This window comes from Mytilus galloprovincialis, chromosome 9 (assembly GCF_965363235.1).
Source record: "Mytilus galloprovincialis chromosome 9, xbMytGall1.hap1.1, whole genome shotgun sequence".
NCBI classification, from domain to species: domain Eukaryota; kingdom Metazoa; phylum Mollusca; class Bivalvia; order Mytilida; family Mytilidae; genus Mytilus; species Mytilus galloprovincialis.
In genome coordinates this window covers 59,799,280-59,820,293 of record NC_134846.1, presented here as the reverse complement: position 1 = coordinate 59,820,293, position 21,014 = coordinate 59,799,280, and the positions used below count along the sequence as shown (strand labels likewise).

At 31.2% G+C, this 21,014-nt stretch overlaps 1 protein-coding gene across 1 annotated transcript; it reads left to right on the top strand.

Annotated features, from left to right (window-relative positions):
- Positions 1-56: 56 nt before the first annotated feature.
- On the top strand, positions 57-20,693 carry LOC143045462 (uncharacterized). The gene is made up of 15 exons (XM_076217980.1): positions 57-160; positions 5,095-5,349; positions 6,124-6,229; positions 6,678-6,900; positions 7,539-7,665; positions 8,275-8,353; positions 10,599-10,680; positions 11,161-11,406; positions 11,709-11,861; positions 13,210-13,247; positions 13,773-13,912; positions 14,521-14,738; positions 15,118-15,316; positions 16,103-16,233; positions 20,231-20,693. The coding sequence occupies exons 1-15, from the start codon at positions 109-111 to the stop codon at positions 20,624-20,626; spliced, it is 2,445 nt and encodes an 814-aa protein (XP_076074095.1). The 5' UTR covers positions 57-108; the 3' UTR covers positions 20,627-20,693.
- Positions 20,694-21,014: the final 321 nt, after the last annotated feature.

Genomic DNA, 21,014 nt, shown 5'->3' with positions numbered 1-21,014 from the left:
TAAAATTTGCCATTAGAACGCACCTTACTCAAATTACTTTGAAACGCGCCCTATACTTTTACCGGAAGTAGATTATCACTCACCATTTTTCGATAGTCGCAAACCGCCATGACCGAGAACGACAAACCATCAGATGTGTCTACGACACGTTTACTTCTAGGTAAGAAGCAGACGAAAAAAGTTCAAATTGTCATTTTATTATTTATGAAATACCCACAAAAGAAAATGCATAACATGTTGATGATATATGGTCTTACAAATAATTTGGTAGCTTCGTTGACAACTGGTGTGAACTGCCATCATTGTTTACACTCTTCCAAGACTGAAAAACAATAATTTTTCCTGCAGTCGGATCATCAAGTTATGGTAAAAGAGATTGTAAAACTATTTAATGGATCTCCATGCCCTGTTTTATGACGGAGAACCAAAATCTTTAAATTACCTCCCTCCCGCCTTCTTCAAATAATCACCTTGCCCCCAGCTTGTCTGGCAATATAGCCATTGGACATCAGAGTTATCTCAGGCATACACAAGAATTGCGGACAGCTCAGCTGGATGGCCTTATCAACTATCCCACAGAGAGCAGTTATCATTGAATTTTTTTTAACGTTATTGTCTACGGGGAATTATGACCACTAGTTAAATAAACGAATACTATGCCTATACTATAGATATCATATAAAATTAACAAATTATAAAGATTGCACCATTTTTCTAGCTTTAAAATGGTGTAATAAAATTCACTTTATCTTGAAATTTACTGGTGTCCTCATCGTGTTGAACGTTGGGTCATCTTCTGGTTGAATATATAGCAAATACGAGGTATACATGTCTACTAAAAAAATCATATTTAATTCATTTTTTATTGTAAATTAAATTAATACGTTATACAATATTGGCAAAACGTTTTCCTATCAAATGGTATAAAAAATATCATTTCAAAATAATGTTTACTGGTGTCCCTATGCTTTTAAAAGTGGAACTTCATATTTTTTTGTTATACAACGTATATTCAGACAACTAGGATTGACCGTATTCAAAGACGAATTGTGGTTGGTGTTATAAGTTGAATTCTCCATTTTATGATGTGAATTTCCTTTTTTTGACATCCATTATTTGAAATATCTATTTAGGTTTTAAGCAATACATTAATTTCTGTTATACCAAAGATGTCTTTAAAGTAACATCAAAGTTAAGTAGTGTGGTTCTGTTGACATCTTTGAGAAAAGTACAGAAAAAGGATTTTTTTTCTAAAAAAGGCTTTGTCTTAATAAACTTATTTAGTTTCAAGTAACAATAGCATTAATTTGTTATCAATTAATTGAATACACAATGATTGTATTGATGAAAAAAAATGTTTACATAATCTGAAAAATTAAATTGAAATAGAATATAGATGCCAACGTGAAATTTTAATGTTATTCAAAACATAAACAATGAATGAAAATGACAAAATACATCGGAAATCGTTTTTAAGAAAAGCTCCATAATAATCGATCTAAATATGGAAGTATTATATAATACATTTTATACTTCCATGATCTTAACTGCCATATAAACACAAATGTGTCAATATTTACATAGTACATTGTATATAAGCGTCCCATGGGGCCACGACAAATCCTTTCCAGTGCTGTATCCCAAATTAATACCATATGTTGCTATTTTATCTTATCATGGAAGTATTATATTGAAAATAAAGTATTTCACACACAGGCTCTTATTGAGTGCCCCCCTTTTTTTCATTTTATTTTGGTTAAGTTTTATTTGAAAATATTCTTTTCATATTTCATTTTTTTTCTTTCTTGTATAACTCTTATTCTGGCGATATAACCATACTTATTTATATTTGTTGTTTTCTATTCTTTTGTATAAGGGCATTCTTATTTCTACACATAAGAATATACAGAGGGTTATACATAAAAAAAAACGTATTTTATTAAGTGAAAATAAATTTAGAAACGTTGAAATATGAACGAATATTTTCAAAAATTGTTTAAACAAACAATAAAAAAGGAGTGAACTAAACGAGCACCTGACTTTCGGATGTCATGACATTCCTTATTGACAAATGTTTTGCGCTATTAGATATTTTGTTTCTGTTTTGAATTATTTCCGTGTATTTGCTTACTGACAGCGGTTGTTGGAAATACTTGACCAATAAACCCACAGGAGGGTTACAATCTTTCCTAAATCACAACAATTTTGTGTCAGGATTTCTGTTTATTTGCGTTCATTACTGGTTCTCCGTTCATAAAATGTATTAAATTTCTGTTTCGTGTATATTTGGTATAATATGCCTATGGATTCAGAGGCGGATTTATAGTGGGCAGCCCCCCCCCCCCCCCCCCCCCCCATTTTGGGAAAAAAATTGGTTGCTTATATAGGGAATCACTGAAGCGTGACTGGAGCGGGACCCCTCTAAGGTCAGTCAGTGGGCCCCCACTTATGAAAATTCCTGGATCCGCCACTGGGATTCTCTCTATTAAACTTGCGAAATAAGAAAAATTCCTACTCTGTGTTTATCACTGTTGAATTAGGCCGTGCTCACATTGACCCAAACTCGGTGTTGTGTTAGTGTAACTCACACATAAACTAAACATAATTACGTTCCCATTGATAAAATTCAATGTTTACGTTACATGTAGTTTAAATCATGTTTTGTCTACATGCAGTCGATAGTCAATGTAGGCCTTGTGTAGGTTCAGTGTACACAAAACTAGACATTCCGAACTGTAATTTTTCCATTTATATGTAAAAAAGAAACGATTTTTATATAAAATTGATACTTATAACACTTATTAATAAAGTTCTTTACAGAAATATTTGTCTAAACTTGATATATTTATTTGTTATAAAACACTTTACATAGCCTTATTAATCCATTATCAAGACTCATTCATCATCATTGCCGAACACATAATTCATTAGAAAAGGTCTTCCCGAATCGACTGGACGTACGCACTGACAGAAATATTTGCCACTGGTCTTTACTCAAACAACGATTCACTCATAAATGCATTACTGAAAAAGGGTGGGGTTAATTGTTTGTTTGTGTAGAATCTCAGATCCGTTAAAATACAATTTTAGATAAAAAAAAAAATATCACCCTCTCCTTTGCCAAAAAAAACAAAACTTGTAGAAGCAATACTATTTGAAACAAACAGAAAAGATAGAAATGTAATAATCCAGAATGACTCTCTTAAAGGAGCAACCACTTTACTTTAAAAAAAAAGGGGGGGGACTAAAGTCCGATTTTTCTCTCGCGCGAAAGTTAATATTCAATTTTTTTCGATGGTACCAATTCAATATTTAACACTATAATGTATGGGGAAACTTTGGATTCAGACTAATCATCTGTATGACCCGATTTGTTTTAATCAAATTGTGGGAAAATCCATTCCCCCTTTTTTTTTTAAAGTCAAATGGTCGTTCCCTTACTGCTAGAAAAGTTGTTCGGAAATTTGAGTTCGGTTCTACGTAATGAACATTGAAATGACATTTAGTTTACAAGTGTGAACAAATCTTATGTACAGGTAACTAAACAAGGTGTATAGATGTGGACAAATCTTATGTGAAACTAGTGTAGATTACATTAAACCAAATGTAAACATGTTTACTGTACAAGGCATTTGGTGTGAACACGGCCTTAGTTAGGTATAGTTTAACCCGAATAATCCAGTCGTTATATTACGATCACTTCGATCACACCCTCGAGAAAAGTAGTAGATAGAGGGCACTGAATAATTCGAGTTGGGTCTAGTTGAGTTTCGAATGTTTGTGAATGAACTAATGAAAATCGACGTCATACTAAACTCCAAAAATTAAACACATAAATGAACTATACAAATCCTTGAATTAACTACAATTAAAAACAACCCACAAGAATAAAAAAGACAGACAAGGAGCTCCCGACTTGGGACAGGCGTAAAAATGCGGCAGGGTGAAACATGTTTTGTGAGCCGTGAATTCAACCCTCTCGCTATACATAATTGTACCTCTGGCAAATGTAGAATAAACGAATCAAAACTTGTTGATACATTTGTCTTAAATAAAGTATATATATAGAATTAACAATAAACAATAAATACATAGTTAAGCAAATAATTTTATAAATTTCAATGACAAAATCAGACTTTACAGCTTCAAGTTCTCTATTCCACAACTTTGTTTTACACCGTTACTTTTCAAATACAATTTAATAGAATGGTCTGTATCATATAACCTCCTTGTTTATATTTACAAAATCAACAGATAATTTATAATGGATATCTGCTTCGGATATTTCTTCTTAAATCAAGGATCATTAACCTTTATTTGGCTGACCTAGAGTTTTTAAAGTCATAGTGGGGATCCCTTCTAAAATCTATTGCTTCTGGAATTATCGTGTAATTGCTAATAACATTAATTACGCAATATGCCTAACGGTAAATCGACATCTATTGGTGGGGTGTTTGTTTAGGGGAGTTATCTTTTCTTATCTACTGGTCACCAGACGATCAGAACAAATTGGGAACCAGAATAGAAAATTAACATGAGTTATCTCGCCTTGAAATGTCCATAATTCTTGTACATGCTCATAATAACCTGGCCTTAGTCAAGTTGCTGTCATGTTTTGAATCTTGCCATTGTTATGATCATATGTACATTGTACATGTATTTGTACTACGATTGCCTGAGAAATCCCAAGAAAATTGACCCAAAAACTTATAGATAAATTATGTCAGCGGAAAATTTAATTTTTTATGGTGTCATCAAAGGTTTTAGTAAGACTATACAAATCCTTGGTGTCATATACGCGGTAAATTCCTCTTTTATAGATTTGTAGTAAAGTATATCATTTTGAGATTAAATTCCTCTGTCAAAGGCAAAGTGAAAATGTACAGTGAATTTTAATTTGCATAAATCTATAGGTCGTTACCCCATTTTTAAAATGCCTTTCCTGGGTACCTTGCATGTTTTTATGGAACAGCCCTGTGTAGTTATTCATTTGTAAATATACATTTTTGTAGAAAGTATCAAATTTATATTTTCACAGCAATTTATTTTATGAGATAAAACTGTCCTAAATAAATAAACTTTATTTTTGCACAGAAATTGACACAGATGGAGAAGGTGATGATGACATACATTTCTGTAAAAGATGTCGTCTCATGTTCACAAGTCTCCAAGATTACCTTGATCATAAAGTACAACATGACAAATACAAAGTTAGTTTCACAAGGAATGGTAAAAACAGGAAGCTGATTATTCCTAAGCTAATACAACCAGAGGATATTAAACATGAACCAGGAAAGGCCAATGAAATTACTGATAATACAGAACAAGAAATTCACAAGAAGAAAAGAGGTACATTTTTATAATAAACAGTATAACAGTATCTTTTTTTAACTTCAGTGAAAAAATCTTGGTGGAGGAAGATTTGGGATAATCAGTGGGACAGCCACCAGAAAACTCTAGTACACTCAACACAAGTAGCAATGAATTGATATTTTAAGATCATACATGTATGACCCTTATTTTTTTTTTATTTAATGGACAAATTTGCACAGCCTTTCCTTCTAAAACTACAAATTTGCAATCAATAAAAATGTTTTATCCATCTGGATAATGAATGATCATTGCCAATAAATATCTCCTTACTTTTATGTTATAACAAGATGAAAACAACAATTGCTTTGTGGTCTGTAAAAGAGGGGTGGAAGGTACCAGAGGGACAGTCAAACTCATAGATGGAAAATAAAGTGACAACACCATGGCTAAAAATAAAAAGACAAACAGACAAATTATAGTACACAAGACACAACATAGAAAACTAAAGACTCAGCAACACGAACCCCTCCAAAAACTGGGGGTGTTTGGAAGGGTAAACTGAATGTGAGTGTAGGGATTTTGTGTCATGAACAAATGAACCATAAGGGCATGTTCCTTCTTTACCATTGTAATTTAGAACACATTTCTGCGAGATGTTTTTCTGCATAATTAGTAATACATTTGTATCACAAACAGAAATGTTTTTTTTCTGTTTAAAGTTGTTACTTTATGCTGATAAACTGAAGATGTTAACTACATTGTTAGTGGTGCAGTCTGTTATAAAGGTACATGAATTTTGTTTGATTACAGGTAGAAAAAGGAAAAGTGAGGAGGTGTTAAAGGAACAAGTACCAGAAGAGAATAACATCTATAACACATCATATACCTGCATCAAGTGTGATTTAAAATTTAATAGGTAAGCACCAGTGTTCTGTAGATGACCAGGGTACTTTAGACTGGGGTAGATGGAGATAACTTGGGAAAGGTTCATGTTGAAAGTGACATTGCATAAATACCTCCATAATAATAAGCGCACATTAAAAAACAACATATATTTAGCATAATTTGGACATCTCTTCTAAGGTATTTATGAACTCCAAAATTAATGAAAATTTTCATGTATATGTGATCAATCAATTGTCAAAAACATCTAGTAAATATTTTGACATTTAGTGAAATATTAAAATTTGATAGTCTTTTTCGCAGTAACTTATTATTATGCCTGTTAAAATTTCTTCAAGCAAATGCAAGTAACATATTATAAATTTGATGCATCCAAAATACTGTTCTTCATGTCAATAAATGCCACATTTTCCTGAAAAAAAATGACAGTAATGTTCAATAGTTTTTTTTTATATAATTAGAGAGGCAGCCTTGAAGCGACACATAGCTTTTGTTCATGACGAAGAAACAGTTGAAGATTCAGATGAAGACAAGATTGATGAGGATTACCAGGAAGAGGAAGAAGATGAAGAAGACGAAGAAAAGAGACAACCTAGAAGTCCTAAGCAGTATAATATCATAAAGAATTCTGATGGGGGAGACAGACCTTATGAATGTCACATTTGTCATAATAGGTTTAAAGAGGTATCATAACTTTTTACACAGATTTATTTTCTATAAAATCTTCTTTATTTACAAATGAAGCTTCAAGACAAAAAAATGCAATTTCGGATGAAAAGTTTCCAAAATGAAATGTGACCTTAACAATTCATAGGTTTAATAACTGTTACATAACTTTAGCGTTTTTAATAATAATTCAATACTACAGCACCAATGTTCAAAATTTAAAATCAACCAAACTATAAAAAAAAAATAAAATGAAGATGTGGCAGCCCAATATCATTGTCAATGGATTTATTGAACCCATTTGCATGAACTTATATGTATGAATATTGCACTGAAATTATTTTTATGCCCCATTTATGGGCATTATGTATTCTAGTCTGTGCATCCATTCCTCTGTTGTCATCCGTCCTGCTTCGGGTAGTTTTTGATGAATGTGAAGTCCAATCAACTTGAAACTTAGTACAAATGTTCCCTTTAATTTGATCTTTCTAATTTTAATGCCAAAATTATAAGTTTTTACCCCATTTTCACGGTCCACTGAACATAGAAAAATGATAGTGTGGATGGGGCATCCGTGTACCAGGGACACATTCTTGTTTGATTTTGAAATAATTGTCTTAACTTTTTAAAAAATTTGATCTTTGATTTGTTTTCAGATCAGTATTCTGAAAACACACATGCTTACCCACAGTGATAACAGAGACTTTCCATGCTCAATACAAGGTTGTACCTATGCCTTTAAAACAAAAGGGGCTTTAAAGCGTCATCTCAGAAGACATACAGGTATTGTTAAACAAAAATCATAATAGTTGTAATAGATTACTAAAAATAATATTTTATTATTTCATATGAATCATTGAATCATATGAATAAAAATATGAGCAAAAATTGACTGGAATATAATATTGAAGCCCTTTTATGAAAATAGCATGTTTTAAAGTATCCCATCAGCTGAATAATTTTGTCAACAGAAACAGTTTATTTTATCTCTTCCTTGAGTGTGTTTGCCTTGAATATTTGAAGTCTTGGGGCCAACTCCATTCAGGTCAAACCAAAGACTTTCAAATTTGACAATTTGACAAGCTGGTTCTATGCTATGGTCCGTATTGTTAGAGCAACATGTCATGTTGAGGGTAAGACCATTAAAAACTTACTAGGCATGTTGGTATACCATTATATTGCCTTATTAGTAAGGTGAAGAAGAAAAAAATGTTCAGTACAAAGGTTGATCAAAATCCTTATCAGGAAAATAACTAGAATAACAGATATCACAAGCAGTGGAGCTATTAAAATTCCAAAATAATATTTTTTGAATAATGGTATTAAATGATAAAAGACATTCTGTTATTTATAAATGAAAGATGTAATATATTTTTATTTTGTTATTTAAAGGAGAAAGACCTTATTCCTGTGAGGCATGTGGTCGTAGTTTTACAGAATCTGGTGCTCTGACTAGGCACATGAGATCAAGGTAGGTTTTGATTATTGGAAGATAAAGTGTTTGGGGAAAGAATTTTCATAGAAAGCTTGTTTGAATATATATGTTACAAAAAACACGACTACGCTTAATACAGAATTTAGTACTTTGTACTCATACTTAAGACTGAAATTTCATAAAACAAATACCTATGAAGTTACTCTTGACGGCAGATCAGAAAGGAAAAACAATTTACTGAATGCTCACAATAATATTGCACAAAGTGAGATCAGTGTTCTCCCCAGAAATTTTGGATAGCATCACATTTGGCGTAAAAAATAAATTGTATTTTTTTCAATGTAATTTGTCGCGTCGTGGTAATGCTCTATTTCCTTTGTTATATACGTTATTGTTTATTACAAGATGTATTATATTGTTTGTTTGCTATAGGCCCTTTTTTGGTGAATAAAATATTCTATTCCCCCCTATTCTTTGTATCTATATTGTTGAATTCATAACTGAGAATACAATTAAACTAAAACCATGATAACAGTATTTTCAGTTTATGTTTTCTATATTCATTTATAGTTCCAGAATTATTTTTTTCCTCTTGGGCCAAATAAAAATAAATGTGTATAGATACAATTGCACTAAATGTGTAGGAAAAAAACAATGGTTCTTATAATAAAAAAAGGAAAGAGAAAGTATCATATAGCAATAAAATTTAAATTAAAAAAACTTTCTTTATCATGTCTATCAAATATATTGGTTCATGGTCCCAGTTGTTTCTTTTTATCAAAATGATATATATTTTTTCACAAAGTTATCTAATAAATAGTCTGTTAATGCTTAGTTTTCTCTTTAGGTATTGTTTTCTGTCTACTGTGCCATTTGTGGATATGTAGAACTTTATTACCGTAAAATGCGGATTTTTGTCATATCTGGTCCGATTCCGATCCGTAGTTTACTCTAAAATATTAAATGGCCGCCGAAAGCAATGAAAAATACGAAAATAAAACAATGTTTGACAAGAGATTGGGAATAAATGGCGTTTTTAATGCATTAAATGGATGAAACATAAACTAAAGCCAATCATGATCACTTTCTAAAGAAAGTACAAAACTTATATAATTTAAAATCAAAATTTTCACTCTCGATTTACAACTAGTAATAGGAAGAGAAAGAAAGTAATACTAATATTTTGAAAGTCATAAAAAGATAAGACTCAATCTCTTTTGAAAAGAGAAAAAAATGTTTGTTTCTTTGAATTTTCATTTTGCAAACATATATTTTGATTTATTTTATGATTTTCTGATTACATTTTCTCCTTGTCGATTGCATACCACGTGGTAATAATCATGTCACAAGTGACAGCTTGGGGTATTAGTAACCAGTTATCACCCAAAGGGCAATTAGCACCTATGTAATCACTTTAGATTGCCTCTATTGTCCGACTTGAAGGGATTACAATTAACGGTGATATATCTTTTTATGATCGTAAGCGGTAATTAGATGAAAGTTCACAATTTAGGACATGGCTTTGCCAAGAAACGAGGAAAGTAACATCCTGAAAATAATTATAGCGTCGCGGATATTATTATAGCGTCACGGTAAAAAAATATAGCGTCGCGGTACCGCGATGCTAAAACGGCCTGGGGAGAACACTGGAGATGAATGCATTTCAAAATACTATTTATTGAATGTGCTGAACTGAAACAATTTCTTTTTAACTAAATAGATGATATTCACTGGTTTCTAAGTATACTTTATTTATTGGTCGCTATTAATGCTTTGACAAAAGACCACTATTTAACTTTTTGCTTTGAACACATCTCAGAAATAGGGCTGAAAACTTCATAGAACTTGCATGTATACGTACAAGTACTTTAAAAAAACTGTTCTTTCCAGAAATACAATTTATAGAATTTGCACACAAATAAATACTTTACATGAACATTTTTTTAGGCTCATGGAATTGCATAAGTTGAAATGAATACTTTATAGGAATATTTAAAAAAAAAAAAAAAAACAATACACTTACAAATGTACTAAATGGAAGTACACAGAGTGACATTATACAACATCAATTAAGTATTTTCAAATCAAGAAAAGCCAACCTGTTTACTTCAACTTATCCAAAACTTGATTATCATTTGTAAATTGATATGTATATAACTGCACAAAAGTGAAAAATTTGAAAAGGAACACTTGATGGAAAAAATTACTTTCCATGTTTGAAGATAGAATTAAAGTCACTTGTAAATGTACATGATAACAGTTATCCTTTGTCTATTTTTAGAGTGCCTTGTACTAATAAGTCAGATAGTGATTTACCAAGGTATAAAATGAAATGGAATCTGCCAAATCAAACCATTCATCAAGTATGTTACAATTGTGGTTATTAGATAGAAAATATTATACATGTTATGCCATGTAAGATTAACTTTCTGGTTCATAGACACCACTGTGTCAGCAAAAATCTGCTACTGACTTGTGTTTCTTACAAATAAAAAATAGAGAGAATGTTTAAAAATCTGTGTTGTTCAAACTTTACTGCTTGTAATTTAGTCAATAAGCCAAAACTCTAATGCAGAAGAAAAAAATATTATTTAACGAAGTTAAGACTTTCCAGTAAACTTGCACTTTTGCCAAACTGGTCAAAGTTTGCATAAATGAAAATGCTTTTTTCCTTTGATTATTGATAAATTTACAAATGACACAACTGTTAAAGATTATAGCAATGGGATAACTTGAGTGACTTTCAGATCATACACTTTGAGTGGAACTACGTATTGATATGTATTTTTTTTAGGAATTAGAGTTCTGTTATGAGTTTGATATTTGATATTGCTGACTTTTAGATTGGTGAGACAGACATACAGGAAGTTGATGAAGAATCATCTGTTGTACAAATATCTGACCTCGTGGCTGCAGCCTTGAACTCTGATACCCTACATACTAATGCTGATGGTAGTATACAGGTAGTCATTTCAGCAGATCAAAATGATATAAGACTGACTGGCCTGGATGGCAGTTCTGATGAAGTTGTGGTGATAAACCTGGGAAATGCTGAACAAGAAGAGACAATTTCCTCAACACACTGTCAGGTATGTGGTAACTTCAGTTTATTATCTAGAGTAGAGGAATGTACAGTACAGATATCCATCTCTTTCTTTACAAAAAAAAATATATTGAATTAAGAGAAAAGATGACAAACAATAGGTATTTAAATTTGACTATACATTATAAACAGGTAAATACAAAATTGAAACAATATTTGAAGATTTTACAATAACACTAGGCAAGTGCATGTATTTGACATGATCATTAAAGAAATATGTTCATGTTTGCATCAGTCTGTCTTTTAAGGTTAATAATACTTTAAAAAATGGTATTAATTTTCTGACAGGTCTGTGAAGAGCAGTTACCAACAATATACCAGCTAAAGGAACATCTGAGGAAGCATATAACAGATCATGCTAATAGGTGTAAAATCTGTCATTTTATATCAGAGGATCAAGAACAGCTGATTAAACATTACACAGCACATCACCCAGAAGAGGTAGGTAGTGTTTATCTCCATTTTTCACTCACATGAGCACAACATTGATACTGTTCAGTAAGAATCTGACCAATACTTAGAATAAAATATAAATGTACAATTTAGAAGAACTTGTTTTATTTGAAAAATATTTATTTGGTGATTAAGTTATTTTATAAATGTTGATAAGACTTTAAAATTGATTTTTGAGCCAATTGTGTAGATACCTGTACACAAATAAACAAATGTATGTGTGTGCTTGCAGACAATTTTGAACATCTTCAGCTTCATTCCTGATCTAGGAAGAAGAGTTCTATTTCATCCCTGTCATTATTAAAATAAGTTGTTATAGCTACTCAAGAGTAGGGTGTCTAGTTATCTGGTCCAAGACCACAATTGTCGTCCCTAGATTTTCGTTGTCCACAAATATAGTCCCTAGTGTTGACAGTGGGTTACTTGCCATTAATTTTTATACCCCTTCCAAATTTATTTCTCCATGTTTAATGCCTCAAATTGCAAGTAGGGGGGTAAAATTACACTAAAAAAAATTGGGTCCAGAATTTTAAAGGAAAGTAGTGATTTGGTCCAGCTGAAAAAGGTTAAAAATGAGCACTTCGGAAGCTGTCAAAAGATTTCAAGACGCCCTTAACATAAAATTGTCCATATTTTGAGTTAGAGCCAATGAAGTTTTCTATAATTTTGATATAATTTGTCCCAAAAGTAGTACAACACACTGTAAAAAATTCATTGAGAAAGCACATGTGGGATTTTTTTAATTTTCATTTATGTTCTAAAAGAAATGCACTACGAAATAATTGTGGTCTCAGACCATCTGTAGAATGTTTGAATGGAAAGAGATAAACATAAAAGGTTCATTTTGAAATTACTTGGTTAAAAGTGTATGATCTTGTCCCATAACTTCTTGCAAGTCAATCTATCATGATCTTTTTGTCATAGATCTCTATCCTACTATGACTATGACTGCTACTTCTCTCAAAAGAGAGTTCCTTAAGATGGCTTTATATATTGGATCCCTTTAACACAAACTTCGGATAGTTGTTATAAGATACAATTGTTTATCCAGGTGAAACCATAGATAGCTGTAAGGTTCCTTGTATGGTAACTACTTGGTGTTCATACTTTGTTGCCAATCAAATACCGATATGACTCATCTACTAGTGTAACTTTTCATTGGAGTCTTCAAATACTGGAAAAACATATATAAATTTATAAAAAAAAACAATTAATTCTTTGTCTCGAAAAGTACAAAATAAATCTTTGACTAAAAAAGCACAAAATAAATCTTTGACCAAAGAAGTAAAAAACAAATCTTTGACAGATTTTGTAGTTATAAATTATTATTTTTCAGAGTGACGACATACTTGCGGTACCTTTTAAAGAAGAAGGGTAAGTTTGTAATTATTTTGATCAGTGCAATATTAAAGCTTAAAATATGTTCCAGATTGTGCTTGTTTTCATTGCTGAATCAAACATTTTTATAAAGATTATTTGGGGAAAAAATCGTTCTGTGTGTACAATTTCTTTATACTTTTTAAATGCATTTAACTTTACAACTCAGATGCTGAGAAGAAATTATACAGTAGTTACTCTTTTGTATTAGTACAAGATAGACAGACTCCCTCAGCATTCCCAATTAAAAAAACAAATCTCTGCAATTACTATTGCAATGCAGTTTTATAGATTCAAGGATTAACAAAATATAAGCAGTTCATATGAGTGATATAAAAAAAAATTTTGTTTAATGTCATAAGGTTACTATGTTGTAAAAGTTACATCAATACCTTCATGATTGTGATTAAAAAGTAACAAGACTATAAAATTCCATGGGCCATGATTTAAGTATTTTAAATTCAAACTTGATATGTGTATTTATTACTATGAATCTGTAACAACAGACAATTCTGTTTGTAGTGCCAAGGATGCATTGAAGCAGTTATTAGAACTACCAGATGATGATGAAGAAAATGACAAGTTAACACAGAAATGTCCTGTTTGTCTGAAACCATTTAGAGGAACTTCATATCTCAAACTACATATGAAGTCACATATAGGTAGGTTAATGTTTATCTCAAACTACATATGAAGTCACATATAGGTAGGTTAATGTTTTCAAAAAATTGGAAATTCATTGTGTTCCATTATATTATTATTTTTAGTTATAGGCACAGAAAAGTAAAATAGCTCTTTAGTAATATTTAGCATCTATATTTAATTATACTTTTGTGCATCATGTCTCAGTGACTTATATATTTTCTATTAAAAAATATTATATCAATGTAAACTCAACAAAATATGAGACATACTCAGAGGAAAAAACTTCCTCACAAACAAAAGGTTGGAAATACTAATTTACCAAATTAATTAATCAAATGGTATTCTTAACTATATTCCAACATTTAAATCCTGTATGGTATGCTATACATGACCTAACTCAGCACTTCTTTGAGAAACAAACCTTGTACACATTGACTAAAAACATTTATTGTTTTGTACTTTGATAAACAATGAAGACAATAAGGTAAAACATCAATGGAGATCATAGCTATGTTACTGTTATTGTTAATATAGAAACTAAACTTTCTTGCTTTCTGTAAAATTATTGAAATGACATTAAGAAAATGTGTACTTTTACATAAATTATATTTGTTTTAATTTTCAGGTGAAAAAGCTCATAAATGTACTGTGTGTGAAAAAAGTTTTATAACCAAAGACACTTTAAACAAACATATGAGTGTTCATAATACAGAAAGGCAGTATAAATGTGGTGAATGTGGTAAACTGTTCAAAAGGATCTCACATGTCAGGGAACATCTCAAAATACATTCTGTAGACAGACCATTTCCTTGTTCAGTTTGCTCAAAGTCATTCAAGTCTGCTGTAAGTAATATAACATAAATTTTCTCAGTGTTTATACCAAAGTCTTTTTACTTTTTTAAAGTTTTTTTTTTTAAATGTGTAAAAATCTAATTTAAAATATATAAAAATGTGCAAATTTTAAATAAAGCAAATGAACTATTAGATGCTTGATGTTTGCAGTCATCAAAATAGAGCTGTGAATGGATGTCAAGATTCGTAAAATACAAATGTAATTGAAGTTAATACTTGTAGATTGTTGTCCATTTTTTGAATTCCTTTTATACTGGTACACAATTTTAACAAATAAAAATACAAAAAGTAAAAATTTCAATGCATACTATAAAAGAAAAAAGAAATTATGAAAAAATGTAGTGTTTACATTCATTTTTTATTTTTTCAGAATGCTATGAGAGTACACATGAGAACACATACCAGTATTTTACCATATGAATGTAAATTTTGTCATCGTAAATTTCGTGAAAAAGCTTCACTATTGCGACATGTAAGAATGCATACAGGAGAACGTCCATTTAAATGTAACAGATGTGGCAGGGCATTTGCTGAACATGGTACACTTAACAGACATCTAAAGGCAAAAGGTAGGCAGAGTATTCACTTACATAAAGACATTTACAGATTAAAAAAAAGATAAAGGCATTCATTAACATAACACCTTACAGGCATTTAAAAAGAAAAGTAATTGGACATTTGCAAACATTTGGTACCCACGACAATCTGTTTATCGCACTACTGTGGTAAGACACTCTCATGACAGCCACAAGACAGTGACACGACAAAAATCGTAGTGCAAAAAAAGTGCATGTTCAATGTTCGACACATGACAGCATAACGATGCTCAAAATATCATGCAACTATCGTACGACAATCACAGATGACCCGCTATTTGACCAAATTTCATGTCGTAACGCTGGATAGATGTATCATGGGTTCGTTGTGACCAGGGCTTTATAAGCTAAATTAACATCAACAAATAATCAAGGCTTTGAATAACATGACTAATTAAAAGACATCTTGAAAAGGTATTCATCAACATATTCATAACCTTCAGAACAATTGTCTAGAAGTAGCAGGATACTACGTATATACTAGCATTACACTTTAAAAAAAGGCAAATTAACATGATGCATTTATATAATAATTACATTTAAATATTGAAATAGGAAAATAAACAGGTATCTGAAGTCTTATGCTTGAGAAAATGTATATGCCTTAAGCATTTTAGCAGGTAAATTCAAGGCCAATAAAGAAATGTTGTATATTAAAACTACCTTGTCAAGATATGTTGGACACAGTGGGTTAAAATGTATTACAATGATAAAAAGTGTCCATTTATTAAAGTTTCAAGATGTTGTATTTTATTTCAGTTCCATGTACTGGCCATTCACTACCAATTCAACAGGACCAGACAGATTATAATGCTACAGTTTTGTCAGAATTTTCCTCTGTTGTTGCAGATACCCAGCAGTATATCATGTCTGATACTACTGAACAGCAGGTACAGTATTAGGGTTTTGTTTGGCAGATATCTAGCATTATGTCTATTTTTAAGTAATAAGCAGTAGTTATATACACATCACTGACAGTAGGGTCCAAAACAAGAAGTACAAATGGAAGTAAGGGGTAGAAACTTGTTGTTGCATGAAAACCGAAAAATAACAATATATTTTCAGATATAGCTCAGCAAAAGACCTATACATTAGAGAGCAGTATTGAGACATGACAAAAATGTAAAGTTTTGTATTTAACATTTTGGTCATTATGTTATACATGAAAGTATGGAAATGGAGTTGTCATTGGCATGTTGAGAAATTGCTTAATTCAATAATGATAATCATGTTCAGTATATATTTTTTTTTATCTGATATGAAATCCTCCCTCTTATCCTCCCTCTTGAAATCTTAAGCTCAAAACATAACCAGATGCTCCGCAGGGCACAGCTATATACGACCGCAGAGGTTGAACCCTGAACAGTTGGGGCAAGTATGGACACAACATTTAAACTGGATTCAACTCTAAATTTGGATTGTGATTAAATAGTTGACACAGCATAGGTTTCTGACACAGAATGAATGTGGTCTAATGAACTTAAAATATTTTTTTTGCCTTTGAGCAATTCACTATGCTGTTGAATATTAATCCTCTCAAAAAAATGTTTGAAGAAATTTTCTTTTTATTTATGAAATCTGAAATGAGAAAAATTTAACCCCCCCCCCCATTTTTTTTTTCACATCCCCCTTTCCCTTTTTCCAAAACTGATCTCAATTCAAATTCCTAATGGAGTTTGCAACAATAACTACTCATTTAAATACATCATAAAATATAAAAATTTAAAATAAAGTGCTTGTTATCACTGAATGGTAAAGATTGTTTTAATTTATCAGTTGGTAGTTAAAGTGAATATACATTGTATATTGTATAAAACAATGATTTAAGTTGATTCAACTACTATTCTGGACAAAGAAAGATAATTCCAATTGAAAATTTCTTGCTATTGCACAATATTGTGCAATTAGATATTTCTTGCTATTGCGCAATACTGTGCAATTGAAAATATTTGCTATTGCACAATACTGTGCAATTGAAGATTTCTTGCTATTGTGCAATACTGTGCAATTGAAAATTTCTTGCTATTGCACAATACTGTGCAATTGAAGATTTCTTGCTATTGCTGAATACTGTGCAATTGAAAATGTCTTGCTATTGCACAATACTTAATATAATAATTTTGGATCCTGATTTGAACCAACTTGAAAACTGGGCCCATAATCAAAAATCTAAGTATATGTTTAGATTCAGCATATCAAAAAAGCCCAAGAATTCAATTTTTGATGAAATCAAACAAAGTTCAATTTTGGACTCTTTGGGCCTCTTATTCCTAAACTGTTGGGACCAAACCTCCCAAAATCAAACCCAACCTTCCTTTTATGGTCATAAACCTTGTGTTTAAATTTCATAGATTTTTATTTACTTATACTAAAGTTATGGTGCGAAAACCAAGAATAATGCTTATTTGGGCCCCTTTTTGGCCCCTAATTCCTAAACTGTTGGAACCAAAACTTCCAAAATCAATCCCAACCTTCCTTTTGTGTTCATAAACCTTGTGTTTAAATTTCATTGATTTCTATTTACTTATACTAAAGTTATTGTACGAAAACCAAGAATAATGCTTATTTGGGCCCTTTTTTGGCCCCTAATTCCTAAACTGTTGGAACCAAAACTCCCAAAATCAATCCCAACCTTCCTTTTGTGGTCATAAACCTTGTGTCAAAATTTCATAGATTTCAATTTACTTAAACTAAAGTTATAGTGCGAAAACCAAGAATATGCTTATTTGGGCCCTTTTTGGCCCCTAATTCCTAAAATGTTGGGACCAAAACTCCCAAAATCAATCCCAACCTTCCTTTTGTGGTCATAAACCTTGTGTTAAAATTTCATAGATTTCTATTCACTTTTACTAAAGTTAGAGTGCAAAAACTAAAAGTATTCGGACGACGACGCAGACAACGACGCCAACGTGATAGCAATATACGACGAAAAATTAAAAATTTTGCGGTCGTATAAAAACTGGAAGTGGTATTAATGGAATTTAAATATTTAAAATGTGCTCTAGAACATGAGACTATTTCAAAATCAAACTCTATTGAATTCCTTAGAAGCTGATTAAATTTAAACTGGCTTAAATCAGGAAGGACTCTACATTCATTCCAACATACATATAAAAAACTCAAATTTCTGTGAATGATTATAAATGACATTCATTAGAAAAAGTTTATATTGTAATTTTACTGTCTAACACAAAAACATTTCACTCTATCAAATTCATAGAAACTGATTGCCAACCCACTATATTCATCTACAAAAATCTGAAGAATAAATTATTTTGGTGTGGTCTTATAACAAGTATTATCATATACTTAGACTAAATAACATATGATTTTTACTGTATGATAATAGCATTAAATTAACGTAAATTCCATATTTTTCGAATTGGTGCTTAGCGGGCTGATATGAAAAGTTTATCACATGCTTCGATTGTTATCACATGCCTTTCCGTAACGTTATCGCATGGCATTCCGGTGATACTCGGTAAATTCCGGAAAATACACCTCAATGCTATGTTTTCAGTGAAAAACATTAATCTAAAAAGTAGTGTACAAAACAATTATTTGGATACTGGAAAGCATATTGTGTAAAATCATAATAAAAAAAAACCAAATAATTTTTTTTTTTTAAATAAATTCACTTGTTAAAAGTTTCAAACATAATTTAGAAAGTAACTTTAAAAAAGTTGACTTTTCCAAACAGTGGTCATTATGTATATTGTTGAACTATTTTTTTTGTCGATTCGTCCATATTAGAATATTGTTCTTCTGTGTTGAGGCATATGATAGAAGATTTCATATCGAATGAACTAAATTTGGGGTCCGATGTCCGTGAACTTTTCACTCTTAAAACTTCTATTTTGGAACAACGTAAAAGGATCAATATATGAATCTGTAATTTTTCTCCATTGTTGAAGCATATGATAAAAAGATCATAACATGTCATTTTGTATATCGCATGTATTATCAGCCCTCGATCAATATCAGCCCTCGAGCCTTGCGGCTCTTGGGCTGATATTTAACCTAGGGCTGATAATACATGCGATATGAAAAATGCCATGTAATAATCTGATGTTATCATATACTTAGACTAAATAACATATGATTTTTACTGTATGATAATAGCATTAAATTAACGTAAATTCAATATTTTTCGAAATGGTGCTTAGCGGGCTGATATGAAAAGTTTATCACATGCTTCGATTGTTATCACATGCCTTTTCGTAACGTTATCACATGGCATTCCGGTGATACTCGGCAAATTCCGGAAAATACACCTCAATGCTACGTTTTCAGTGAAAACATTACGAAATAGTGTACAAAACAATTATTTAGATCCTGAAAAGTATATTGTGTAAAATAATAACCAAAAAAAAACAAACAAAAAAATTATTAAATAAATGCATAATTTAGAAAGTTACTTTGAAAAGGTTGACTTTTCCAAACAGTGTTCATTATGTATATTGTTGGTTTTTTTCTTTTTTGGTTTGTCGAGTCGTCCATATTAAAAATGTTTTCTCCTCTGTTGAGGCATATGGTAGAAAGATTTGATATCGAATGTACATAATTTGGGTCCGACGTCCGTGAACTTTTCAATCTTTGAACTTCTATTTGGGAACCACGTAAAAGGATCAATATATGAATCTGTTATTTTTCTCAATTGTTGAAGCATATGATAAAAAGATCATAACATGTCATTTTTCATATCGCATGTATTATCAGCCCTCGGTCAATATCAGCCCTCGAGCCATGCGGCTCTTGGGCTGATATTGAACCTAGGGCTGATAATACATGCGATATGAAAAATGCCATGTAATAATCTGATATTATAAATATTACAAGTTTATTTAGATTGTATAGAAACATAAACATAACATCTTTTGTTTGCAGGTAGAAGAGGCAACAGAATATGTTGTTGTTCAGACAGGTTCAGATGACTATCAGAATGTGGAGATCATTACAGAGGAGGAAGTCATAGATGGTATGGAGGTCTCAAGAGATTATATTCTATTAAATGAAGAGGGGGGAAATGTCAGAATTGTAGATTCTAAAACTGGAGAGACAATCGCAACAATGCCAGCATCAGCGTTAACTGACTCTTCTTCCTCAGGGGAGATAATTGCCACTATACCACCAAACTATACAGAAGTGGAAGAATCAGTCAGTGATGATCAAATTGCTCAATCACTTATTCAGGCTATAGAAGAGGGAAATACCATTGTAGAAAATGTGCAAGTGACAGAAATGCAAATTGTGGAACATAATGAGGATCAAGTTTCTAACTGATGATGATAATCCTTATTTATATTAAAGTTCTTTTGAAACATACTAATAAAAAGAAATTGTTCTGTTATTTTACAGTGCATGGCAATGTCAACTAAGCCTGATCTTTGTTTTTAGATGGAGGGTTCAGAATGGAATATAGAGACATATAAAGAGACATATATACAGACAAATTGTTTTTCACTAGAAAGTTCAAATATGTTTATGCCCCCGCTACTTTGAGCAAAAACTATAGTAGATGAACAGAAAACAGAAAAAAATGTTCAGCACATCAAGAACAAAAAAAAAAAATAAAATATAATACTCTAGTTCTGGGAAAGCTTGTTCGCGACCTAGAATTCTGAGTGGGTCAAGCGTTTAATTAAAATTCATGCGAGAATATGCGAGATTT

Coding starts and splice junctions, on each gene's coding strand:
- LOC143045462 (XM_076217980.1), top strand. CDS start 109: ATGACCGAGAACGACAAACCATCAGATGTGTCTACGACACGTTTACTT. Junction 161..5,094: donor TACGACACGTTTACTTCTAG/GTAAGAAGCAGA, acceptor ATTTTTGCACAG/AAATTGACACAGATGGAGAA. Junction 10,681..11,160: donor CAAATCAAACCATTCATCAA/GTATGTTACAAT, acceptor GCTGACTTTTAG/ATTGGTGAGACAGACATACA.